The following is a 12,601-nucleotide window of genomic DNA, read 5'->3' as shown; positions in this document are numbered from 1 at the left end:
TGTCCTTATTGTCCATTTAAGCTTTTAAAAGTCTATTTTAAAGGTAATTCATAAAAAAGGTTTGCAGCTACAGCAAAGATAACATCGCAAAGACCTTGATTCAAACGAATCGTCTGACCGGATGTCTGCTGAGGTTACACTGAAATATCCGACTTAGTTTTCAAATGGAAAGGGGAGAAAGAAAGGCTGGTACAATGCAGCACGCTTCCTCATTCATTGTACCCTGCGTTCTCATTTTCCAGACTCACTCGGCGCAGGGTCTCTCTGAAGGAGTCTTTCTGTGAGGAATGCGTTTGGAAGAGCGCCAGAGTGTTTGCATAGTGCGGGAACAGTCCCTCCCTTTGTCAGAACTGTACGCCATTGTAGTATCCTCTGCCAGCTGCCGTTCCGCGCTGCGATTGGCCGACGTTTCGCGCGCTTTACCATCTCCTACAGCAGAGTGAGAGAGAACAAAAGGTCAATGAGTCCGTTGCGCTGTAAAGGAGGGGCTGCGCTCTTGCGCCATTGCTCTCTCTCTCTCTCGCTCTCACACACGCTTTCTCTAGAAAGATCTAAGGAGGAGACTACTTCCCCTCTCATACTATAAACATATGGTAAACAGAAGCTACTGGTTAGGGGGAATATAATAATGTCTTGGCACATTTGTTTGGAGAAAGATGGATTAATGGATGGAGAGAGAGAGAGGGTTCGGTAGACATATAGACAGATGATTGAATGGCAGGCAGACAGACAGATATATGCATTAACAGACAGACAGGCAGATAGAACGACAGATGGATGGATGGATGGAGAGAGGCACATATAGACAGACAGACGGATACAGTATATACATTTAAAGATAGAAAGGCAGATAGGCCGACAGATAATGGATGGATGGAAGGTCAGACAGACATGCAGGAAGACAGAAATAAAGATGGGTGGATGGACAGACAAATGGAGAGTTGGATGGACATATAGACAGACAGAGAGACAGACAGGCAGGAAGACTGATATAGAAAGGGATGAACGGACGGACAGACAGACGAAAGATGAATCGAAATATAGACAGACAGATAGACAAACAGGAAGCAGGAAATATTGACAGACATACAAACAAACAGGAAGACAGATATAGAGATGGATTGATAAATGGATGGTCGGACAGAAATGGATGAATGGATGGAAGGATGGACGGACAGACAGACAGACGAAAGATGAATAAATCAAACTATTGACAGACAGATAGACAAACAGGAAGCAGGAAATATTGACAGACAGACAGTCAAACAGATATAGAGATGAATAGATGATCGGACAGTTAGACAACATATTATTAGATGTACATATAGACAGTCAGACAGATATATTGAATTGAATATCTTTATTGTCATTGCACAAGCACAACGAAATTGGAAAGAAGCAAACCCCCAAGCAAAAGAAAGAATATACATATAAAAATACTAATAATTCACAATTACATTCACACTTATATATAAAGATGGACAGACTGATGGACGGACCGACTGACAGACGATAGATGGAAATATTGACAGACAGACAGGAAGACAAATATAGAGATGGACGGACAGACAGATAGACAGATACAGTATAAAGGAGTAGATGGATAAATGAATTAATGGCAGACAGACATGAACTGATATCTGGATGCACAGAAAGACAGAGAGACAGACAGAGCACTATAAATGGATTCTTATTGACTCTTATGCCTGAACACTCAATAATCTACACTAGAGTCAACACAGAAAGAGATTCTAGCAGCGACGTCTCATTTCCACTATGAAGGCAACACAACATGCGTCTGACTAACATTACAGAGGCATCTAGTGGTTAACTGGAGCCATGGCAACACACTGCTATTATCTTACAGTATATTCACCGAGTGCCAGCGTCCAATCAAGAACCTTTCCATTTCACAACCCATTGTGAAGATGCTCTTTGAAGTTAGAGAGGGGAACGTGTAACCCAAGAAGCTCACAGAGGTAGCGCGAGATGCTGGGGATATGCCAAACTTCATTACCTCAGCATGACACACACACACACACACACAAATCTCTGATATAACACACCATCAGTGTGTGTGGCATCACAAATCAACACACGGGCCTCCGCTTTCACGTGGCTCAGGGTGGCAATAGAATCAGGTTTCCGTGGAAACCATGGACACTGGATACAAGGGCAGCTGCAATTTGGCGGGAAAAGTCCCTCGAAAACATGCTTTTGTGTACTTTGATATTCTTTGTACCAGTCAAAGCGCTAGATTTGGTTTCAACTTAGGGAGGGCGAACAGAAAACAGGACGTTTTTTCTTTTATACATTATGTTTATTAAAAAAAAAGGTATTTTGTAACACGGTTTTGTGTTTGCAAAGCATTCATTTCATTCAACATCATTTATGGCCCCATTGTGTGACAAGGAAAATGCATTTCGAAACTCATCACTCTATCAAACGTTATCGCAACCTAAGGAATCGTTATCGCTATTCGGAAGGGCGCAATAAAACGCTTCATTTACAAACTGCCTTTTTCATCAGACTGGGATGAAGTCCAAAAGCGGTTTGTCTTATGACACGGCGTGCCCACAACGCCTCAAAGACCTTAACTGATTTCACACATCAAACATAACTATAGCTACATATTAACACATTTATTGTACAGTCAGTATAATAGGATTGGCGTCACAGCGCAGTTTGTGCTGAATAAGTTGGCAAACAGAAGAATAGCACGAAAAAGGCTTGGTTAGATAAAAAATCATTTCCTGTCTGGGCGATTACACAATGCCAACTGAGGAATCTGTCAAAAATGTTAGCAAGTTTGTGAAGGGAAGTGTGTTTAATAAAAGGGTCACAAGTCCAAGATTGATGTGAGATATGAGACACTAGGAAATAAACACACCGAAAACCATCGACAACTGTTTGACGTCAAATCACGAATGGCCTTTTAATATCAAATATTCATAACACGCACATGTGGCGAAATCCACCCAAAATACAAAAGAACGAACACACTAAACCACATATGGGTGGCTTTCTGTCCATCGCCTACAGTCCGATTTTATCTAACAGCATTTAGATTAAACTGTGAAATATGCTAATACGTAAAGTAAAAAAGTTAAAGAGATCACCCGAAAATACAAATTCTGTCATCATTTATTCGCCCTCATGTCATTCAAAACACGTATGTGACTCTTTCTTCTGTGGAACACTAAAGAAGATATTTTGAGAAATGTCTCAGTGGTTTTGTGTTTATACAATGGAAGTAAATGGTTGGGTTACCAACTTTCTTTAAAATATCTCCTTTTGTGTCATACAGGTTTGTAATGATATGTTGTATAAATAATGAAATAATTTCCACTGCCGGGTGAATTATCCCTTTAAACAATGTTTTCCTACTTAGTCTGTACTCATCTTATGCACCATTTACACTGTTGTAGGATATATATTAATGTCATGGTTTATATTACCATGGTACGTGATTAATACCAAAAAACACACAATTCATTTCCGGGAACAAGTCGTCCATTGTTTTGTCTCACCAGTCATGGGAGAGCGTTTCAGTGTTATGAGACAGACAGACTCCAGCGTGATGCAGCTATCAGGATCAGATCAGAGCAAGTCACACATCTCCACCGTGCCCAATCACAGATGCTGGCACAACTACTGAAGACACAACCAGACATAAGTTTATTCACACTGTCCTGGGGGTAATGAGAAAGACATCGCATGCCATGAACACTCAAGTCAAGCTTTGGCAGCGCTTAAAAGTGACAGCGTACCCAAAAATGTGAATTTTATCATCGTTTACTCACCCTCATGACGTTTAGAACCCACATGACTCGATTCTGTAAAACACCAAATGAAGACCAGTTATGCTGTTCTTTGTAATAAAGCATATGGTGAACAGGGGCTGTACGAAAAGAAATTACCAATAGAAATAAAAGTACTCCATTCTTCATTTAAAAGAGATTTTAAAGAAAGATTTGCAAAGACACGCGGAAAGAACTATACTGAATCCACTGAAGGTTGTTTTTTAGAGATTGCATGAAAGACTGATGTAAGGGTTGACACGGACCTAAACATACACACAGAAACCGTCAAGGTCACAGACATTGACAAAGCTGGCGATTTACGGTCAGGGGAGATCCCAGGGGAAGTAAGGCAGATGTTTTCGGTTTGGGGTTAAACATACAAACATACATAAAGAGATAAGCCGGGAGAATAACTGGAGTAAAGGTGAAGTTCAGGGCTGGCGGTGTGTGTTGTGGTCAAGGAAACTGTTGCTGGTGGATATTCAAACGGTCTGGAAGTGACTCAGTGCTTTGTGCACCGGAATAGGATGAAAATGGAGTGAGTCACTTGCCCTTTTAAACACACAAACACTGAGAAGCTGTAGCTCTCACCTCTTAACTCATCCCAAATGGGCAGAGACAACAGAATTACATAAGGAAGAGTAAACAGAGGGTGTTAGGATAACACAAACACAGAAAAACATAAATCACCCGCAAGTCTTTTAATGGATCTTCTGGGTGTCTCTTTGGCAGGTGAGACTCGTTTTAATGGAGTTACCAAACGCTCACCAAATGTTAGTTTGATCAAATACAAACTATGTACAGGATTTATTTTTTCTCCTGCTGTTGTCACGTTAAAAGTCTAAAAAGTTTATATTTATGTTATCATTTTACCCTTAATCTGATATGGTTACTATACGCAATCATGCCAATGGGAGAAAAAAAAGAAATATTGCAATAACCAAAAGAGTATTTTAGACACTTTAGTAAAGCAACAGTTTTCACTTCCTTGGATCATAACAAATGTTAATGCATTTGCGTACCAAGATAACGTCACAATCCTTACAAATATAAAGGTCCCCAAAAAGTTGTTTGAAGAAACCATAAAAAACTGCACATTTTTCTCTTTCAGAGACAGGTTTTGATATATATTGCAAATGGCAGGCACATTTTCCACTGCTTAACGTTCTCAAACATTAAAAAGCACTTCATCAATTATGTCACTGCTAAACATTGGCATAAACATTATTCACACATTGTTAGCAGGATGTTAAAAACACACAGAAACATAGTTTTCATCCAACGTGTGTTGATTTGGATCTCCTCCAGACTAAATCAACATTTTCTTTTACACACAACAGCTGACCGGAAATGTCGGATAGTATGAATAGTTTGCACATGACCACTTTGAGTTTGATTCATGCCTTGAGCCACATCACTATCGCCCGGGAATACTGATTTCCCCCACTTTCTATTTCAAGCAGGAAAGGAGGCCTCTATTCCTGGAAGTGATGAGGGGTCCCGGGTTTATTCTGCGGTTTACAGCGCCATCATGTGTCAGCTGGTGAAACAGATCGAGGTGAGTCAGCATGGTGCAACCACACTGCAACACCGATCGAGTGTCCTTTACGGCAGATGAGATCACCGGCTTAACGTGACTGGCAGAGTCATACGGCAGATATAAAATGCTTTTAGCCACAGCTGCGTATTACATCTGAGAGTGCAAGGATCTCTTACACAACACGAATCATCCGGCATCATGTACAAAACATGCGCATGACGCCACAAGATAGATTTTCAGGTCTTGACCTCTTGTGTAATACCATTTTAATTTATGAGAGAAAAACATTTATTTAGGGCGATACCGATCTATCCATCCATCCATCCATCTATCTATATCCGTCCATCCATCCATAGGTCTATCCGTCTGTCTGTCTGTCGGTCTATCCGTCTGTCTGTCTATCGGTCGGTCCGTCTGTCAGTCGGTCGGTCTATCCGTCTGTCTGTCGGTCGGTCTATCCGTCTGTCTGTCGGTCGGTCTATCCGTCTGTCTGTCGGTCGGTCTATCCGTCTGTCTGTCGGTCGGTCTATCCGTCTGTCTGTCGGTCGGTCTATCCGTCTGTCTGTCGGTCGGTCTATCAGTCTGTCTGTCGGTCGGTCTATCCGTCTGTCTGTCGGTCGGTCTATCCGTCTGTCGGTCTATCCGTCTGTCTGTCTGTCGGTCTATCCGTCTGTCTGTCGGTCGGTCTATCCGTCTGTCTGTCTGTCGGTCGGTCTATCCGTCTGTCTGTCTGTCGGTCTATCCGTCTGTCTGTCGGTCTATCCGTCTGTCTGTCGGTCTATCCGTCTGTCTGTCGGTTTATCCGTCTGTCTGTCGGTCTATCCGTCTGTCTGTCGGTCGGTCTATCCGTCTGTATGTCGGTCGGTCTATCCGTCTGTCTGTCGGTCGGTCTATCCGTCTGTCTGTCGGTCGGTCTATCCGTCTGTCTGTCGGTCGGTCTGTCCGTCTGTCTGTCGGTCGGTCTGTCCGTCTGTCTATCCGTCTGTCTGTCGGTCTATCCGTCTGTCTGTCTGTCGGTCGGTCTATCCGTCTGTCGGTCTATCCATCTGTCTGTCGGTTTATCCGTCTGTCTGTCGGTCTATCCGTCTGTCTATCCGTCTGTCTGTCGGTCGGTCTATCCGTCTGTCTGTCGGTCGGTCTATCCGTCTGTCGGTCGGTCTATCCGTCTGTCTGTCGGTCGGTCTATCCGTCGGTCGGTCTATCCGTCTGTCTGTCGGTCAGTCTATCCGTCTGTCTGTCGGTCAGTCTATCCGTCTGTCTGTCGGTCAGTCTATCCGTCTGTCTGTCGGTCAGTCTATCCGTCTGTCTGTCAGTCTATCATCTATCCGTCTGTCTGTCAGTCTATCATCTATCCGTCTATCCATCTATCTCTCAATCGTTTGCAGCAATTCTGAGAGAAAAATATATTGAAAGGTCACTTAAATCTTAGATTTCTCTCAGATATCACTGTAATAATATAAATGTTAGATAAAACAAATGAACGTTTGATAGAGATGTTTGTATCAGAGTCGACTGCGGCTGTTAATCATAAAACAAAGTGTATGAAATCGTTTTGAACATTTATTTTTTGTCCCACATTCCATTGTTTTTTTTTTGAGTATTGACCACAGCCGTAAGTCACATGATATCTAAACAGAGAGATCAACTCCCTTCACGCGGGCGCACAAGCACAGCTGGGGTCAGTCACTCACAGCTCCGCACACTCTTGATGTCAACGACATAGCATCTTAAAATTTTAGATTTAACAATAATAATAATACCACCTGTTTCTCAAATAAGTTTATCTAAAACCTTGATAATAGCTGTGGGTTTAAAAAACAACGACATTTGAATCAATTTTCTTCCACTGAAAATACAACATGTATATCAACGTGCGTACTGAACTTATACTGTCTTTACGCATTACTCTGAACAGTACGAATTAAATAATCAAAATGATCACGTTTGGGATATTAATATGCTATCGGACTATTACCTTCGTGTACAATTTATCATGACATGGCACTCTTGCGAATGTCTATTTAAAGTCACCGTGAGACGGAAGTTGCTATCCACTTCTTTTCCATTTCGTGACGTATATCGAGTGAAATCGATATCTGAAATTAGAAAAAAATGGGCGGGCTTTATTTGGTCCTTGCCTTTTTGATTGGTTTGTTGTAAATTGGGCCTGAAGGGGAGGTCTAAAACTGCCTGGCCATTGGACAGTGCGTATAGTCCGACCTCTTTTTTGCTGCTGACGTCACGTGGCGAAGAGTTGTTGTCCAGAGGGGGAGAGGAGCTTAATGTATCAGATTAAAAAATGTATTTAGAAAAATAATGGTTTTTCACGGATAAATCATTTATCATAAATCACTGAGTAAAGCACTTAGAATTTTCCTGTTTCATTTCATTGAGGCATTGAAAAATGTCAATCTAAGCAAAGCAAATAAGGGAAACATTCTTAAGTCTAAATTTGATTCAACACCCGTTGGGTAATTTCCCTCGTTTTCACCTGCTGATCTAAGAACAGTAGTCTCGGATTTAACAAGCACTACTGGAAAAGAGTGCATACAAGGACCAAACACTGTATCATAGCATAATAACAACACCGTCTCCTTGAACACAACTGCTTTAACATCATCACCCAATGCAAACGAGTGGAACATCATCTCACCTTTCAGAGTAAATGATAGGTGATATTATCTTACATTCAAACCGAGAGCGAGACGAACAGCAGCTGCAAGCTAATCCTTCAGTACAAGACCTGAAGAACATTGTGTCAGGAGTCAACTTCTGTAAATCACCGTAGAGAGAGAAAACAATCAGGCATACAGATGAACAGGGGCCGAGAAATCCTATACTTGGGCGGACAGGTGTGAAGTAACCCTAGATTCAGAACGAGATGAAAAGGATATAAAAGAGCAAGAAAATGGGGAGTAAGGTCAATATATGAGCAGTCATTTTAAAGATAGAGAAAGGAGAACTTCAAAAAGTCTAAAACTATACGAAGCACACCTGCCAGCAGGTGCAAGACGGAAAAAGTAAACGATAAGAGACATCAAAGAGTTCAGACGTCTTCCCATGGGTGCTGCCACAAAAACAAAGATGTACACACACACACAAACACACACACCAACCTTTTTGGGTCATTTCTGAATATCAGGTTTATTTACATACAGCATCATACAGGGATAGAAAGAGTCAGCGTACAAAGATGATGCTCGATGCAAGAAACCTGGTATTAAAAATGTTAAAACGGCATACACTTCAAGTCAACGTCCAGCGTCGGCATCCAATTATGAAATGAAAAAGGCAGCGTGGCAAAACAACAACGACCACAGTTGCATCCCCATAAACCAAGAGAATTCTGGGTAATGCGCTTTCAGATCAAATTCGAAAATGTATTTAAAATAAAAGATAGGCTAAACTATGCTTGATTTTAAACAAACAGTCATCAAATGGCTGAAAATAATCAACTGGAAAAATAAAACAACACAAAACACAGAATAGGACCGAACCTTCGTTTTGAATATTCATGACAAGTGGTGTAATGGTCATCTTTACGAAAACTGCATTTTATTCCTTGGTGGCGACAACGTTGTCATTTGGGTTTAAGCTGTGAATGATTTTGCTTTTAAGATGTATTTTTTATAGTGTTTTACGTGAAAGAAAAGTAGATCCCTATAAAACATCGAAGTGTTGCAAATTTCTAAGGCTTGTCTGTCGTAATGCAACCGTTCAAAAAAAGTCCAAGCGGGCCACAAGTTTGAGAATCCAGTCTTTATACCAAATACCTCAAGGACAGCAGCGTCGTACGCATCTACAGAGCTACAGCATCAACGTTTTGGTAAACAAACGATTTAAAAAGATTCGCAATCAAACAGGTTGAATAAATAACCACAGTGATGCCTCGTAAGCTCTCACAGTTATATGCAACACAAATATGACGCACTATTCCAGTCCTTCATTCATCCACCCAATTCTTACTTCCTCCCTGCTTTCCTCTGATTGGCTGCGTTTACTGCAACCGCATCGCATGTCTAGTAGTTGGGCGGATTCAAGGCAGTGGTGCAGTTTTCCTTTCCTCTAAACTGTACAAAAATAGACGTCTAGCGCAGCTTTTTGTAATTTCCGAAATGAACAAAAAACAAGAATAATACAACAGTCTCTCAGTTCGCTAATATATACAGAGGTTTTTGATCTCTAACCAGAAGTCTGAGTGCTTTTCTTCCGCAAATACAACATAAACAAATACATTTTATATACCTTAAGCTCAGCAATCAATCTGTAAATCTAAATACACACATATATATATATATATATATATATATATATATCTGTATCTATATATCAGTTTATATGTTTGAAGCAAACATCCTGCAGAATTAACTTTAACGTATCGAGGTGACTTTCGCACGGACACTGCATCTACAACTTTTCCAAGTCTGACAAAGTTTGATCTTCAAGCACAGTGTAGATAAATCAAAACGGATTTTCCAGAACCGGAAATATCTTGTTGCAGGAATCATTCATAAATGAACAGTTTTTTTCTCCACTTAATGAAAGTATGCGCAAATGTCACCAAATAAAAAATGTTGTGAAAGGAAAAGTCGCAAAGCCACACAACAGTAAAAATCTAAAAGATCAAAGTTCAGTTGAAATGGTTGGGTGTGATGAAAGGTGCCGAACGATCGTTGGTAAGTGTCCGACGAAGTTTGACTCCTCTGCGGATCATGCCCAGCATGTCACCTCCGCTGCCCGGATCGGGAACGCTGTCGGAACGGTTCACAGCAGGTTGGGTCAAGTTGGGCTGCCCGCTTTCGGTCGGCATGTTGGAATTGTGAACTGCCGCGTTCGGTGGCTGCTGTTGATTCTGTTGCTGTTGACAAGCATGTGCTTGATCCTTCAGTTGTTTAAACTTCAGCTGGAGCTCTTTTTGATGTCCCGGTTGTTGATATTGCTGCTGTTGATTGTATTGTTGTTGCTGATTGCATTGCTGTTGTTTATTGTATTGTTGTTGCTGATTGTACTGCTGTTGTTGATTGTATTGTTGTTGTTGTTGATTGTACTGTTGTTTGTATTGCTGGTGTTGTTGACTGTATTGTTGCTGCGGTTGTTGACTGTATTGTTGCTGCGGTTGTTGACTGTATTGTTGCTGCGGTTGTTGACTGTATTGTTGCTGCGGTTGTTGACTGTATTGTTGCTGCGGTTGTTGACTGTATTGTTGCTGCGGTTGTTGACTGTATTGTTGCTGCGGTTGTCTGTACTGTTGTTGTTGATTATTTTGCTGCTGCTGTGGTTGTTGATTATTTTGCTGTTGTTGCTGAGACTGTTGTTGATGAGACTGTTGTTGATACTGCCTCTGCTGTTGTTGATGCAGTGCATATTGCTGTTGTTTGCTCATTTGATAGAGATGCTCTGTGCCGCCCACCGGTGGCTGCCCGGGGAACATGGAATAGTACGGTGGTGGCATGGCGCTCAGGCTTTGGGTGGACGTGCAGAGGTTAGGTTTGGTGTGAGCCAGATCTGATCCAGGAAGGCGGTTACTCTGCATCACGCCTGTCGGGCACACGGCCTCCTCGCTTCCGCTCAGACCGACTGTGGAAACAGACGCCTTCAGTGGGACCTAAGAGTGAAGATAAAAGCGATTTTCATACTGAACTTTCATACTGTACTTAAACATACTGTTTGTAAACAAAACAACAACTATGATAAATAGTTATGTTTAATAGATATACAAAATGTGCATTCATTTAATCCTGAAATACCTGTGGTGTTGAGATCGGTATGGGAACTCCTCCACTGATGGTTCCACGGCGAATGTTGGGCTTGCTGGAGGGTTTACGGCGAATGGTTGCCGTGTGGGGCCCTATAGGCTCGGGATCCATCAGCAGGCTGACGGTGGACGCCGGCCTCTTGCTTTGAAACATTTTGCGGTAATTCAGACTCAGGTCGCTGTTGCGAGGAATCGTAGATGATTTGTCAAAATCCGACTGACTGTGGCCATCTTCTCCACCATGAAGAGAGATATAGTCATAATCTGGGAGGGAGACAAAATAAAAAGAAAGCGTCCAATTAAAACAAGCTTTATTGTAGTCTTTAGTAATCGATAAAAAAAAGATATGTTGTTTTCTAATAGAAGCTAGAAGACAATGAAAGTTGAATTTATATATTCAGGCAGTGATCATTGAAAAATAAAACTGACAGTACACATGACATTATAAACATAAAACATAATTTTTCATTGTTTTATATAGTAAAATGGATACAAATGACTTGCACAAACTGTGAGCTCTGTGTTTTAACTCATGATATGAGTATATGGACAACAGAGATGACAGCCAATAAGATGCAAGAATCTCATGATTATACTTGATAAAGCATATAACAGTCTTTAAACAAGCGTACGCCTGCGACATGACATGGATTCCTCTTAAGAAATGACATTTAATGCTGTTGATTATTTGCATATGAACACAATGAGAGAAATCAAGTCAGTCTGTGCAATGACATTCAGAAACCTACCATATAGAGGTGGTTCTTTCTTTATCGCTGTAAAAGAACAATAAAGTACATTTAACATACATACAAAAGGCCCAAAATACGCACTGGCGAAAATATGTGTCCGTGATATGCAAAAGAACATCATATTTAATATAAAATGATTATTTTATGTCACAAGCCAAATGTGATTCCCAAACCACAAATCAGATTATGGTCTCTATTGAGCATAAGAAATGTAAAATGTGACGTTGCTAAATTGTGTTTAGGTCAAAAGCGCTACACTTATGGCTCGAATACACTACAAGACTTTAAATATCTGAACAGATTATTTTTAACTAGACATCATACACTTAGAAACACACGAACTGATCAAATCTGCAAAATTGCATCCAGATCAAGACTGAAAATCTGGGCAAAAGTCTTGTAGTGTATTTTAGCCTTAAGAAACTGAAAAATAGGTTTAAACAAAATGAGCGAAAGTAAAACACATAGCTTTAAGATCTCTCTGCATATGTGTTGAAGTGTGCATGTGTGTGGATACTGGATACTGACCATGCTGTGAGGGTATGGTGTCTTCCGAGCACGACGGTGTAGTGGTCTGCGTGCTGTATCCACTGGAGCAATGGAGGGAATCTCGGCTGGTCCGAGGAGCTTCTGAGTTAAGCCCGCCTCCCAGCCCAAGAGTCAGCTGATCTCTGCCTGTCTGTGGCTATGGAGAGGGATGACAGCCAATCGGAGTTAAAGAGAAAAATTATGAACTCACGGTCATTGCATT

General features: G+C 41.2%; 1 protein-coding gene across 2 annotated transcripts in view; it reads right to left on the bottom strand.

Moving 5' to 3' along the window:
• Window positions 1–9,838: 9,838 nt before the first annotated feature.
• The window catches only part of mtss1 (MTSS I-BAR domain containing 1), a 39,350-nt gene continuing 36,587 nt past the window's right edge, over window positions 9,839–12,601 (bottom strand). Inside the window, exons 12-15 of one of the 2 annotated variants that reach the window (XM_079460509.1) lie at window positions 12,379–12,535; window positions 11,848–11,874; window positions 11,091–11,362; window positions 9,839–10,948 (exon numbers count right to left, since the gene is read on the bottom strand). In XM_079460509.1, the coding sequence (XP_079316635.1) occupies window positions 9,974–10,948; window positions 11,091–11,362; window positions 11,848–11,874; window positions 12,379–12,535 (1,431 nt within the window). In that variant the 3' untranslated portion in view covers window positions 9,839–9,973. The remainder of the gene's footprint in view (window positions 10,949–11,090; window positions 11,363–11,847; window positions 11,875–12,378; window positions 12,536–12,601) is intronic. The other variant, XM_079460510.1, reaches the window with a different exon arrangement.

The sequence above is a fragment of the Barbatula barbatula genome, assembly GCF_947034865.1.
Source record: "Barbatula barbatula genome assembly, chromosome: 7".
Taxonomy (NCBI): Eukaryota; Metazoa; Chordata; class Actinopteri; order Cypriniformes; family Nemacheilidae; genus Barbatula; species Barbatula barbatula.
Note: the sequence above shows the minus strand (reverse complement) of the source record. Positions and strands in the feature narration are given on the sequence as shown.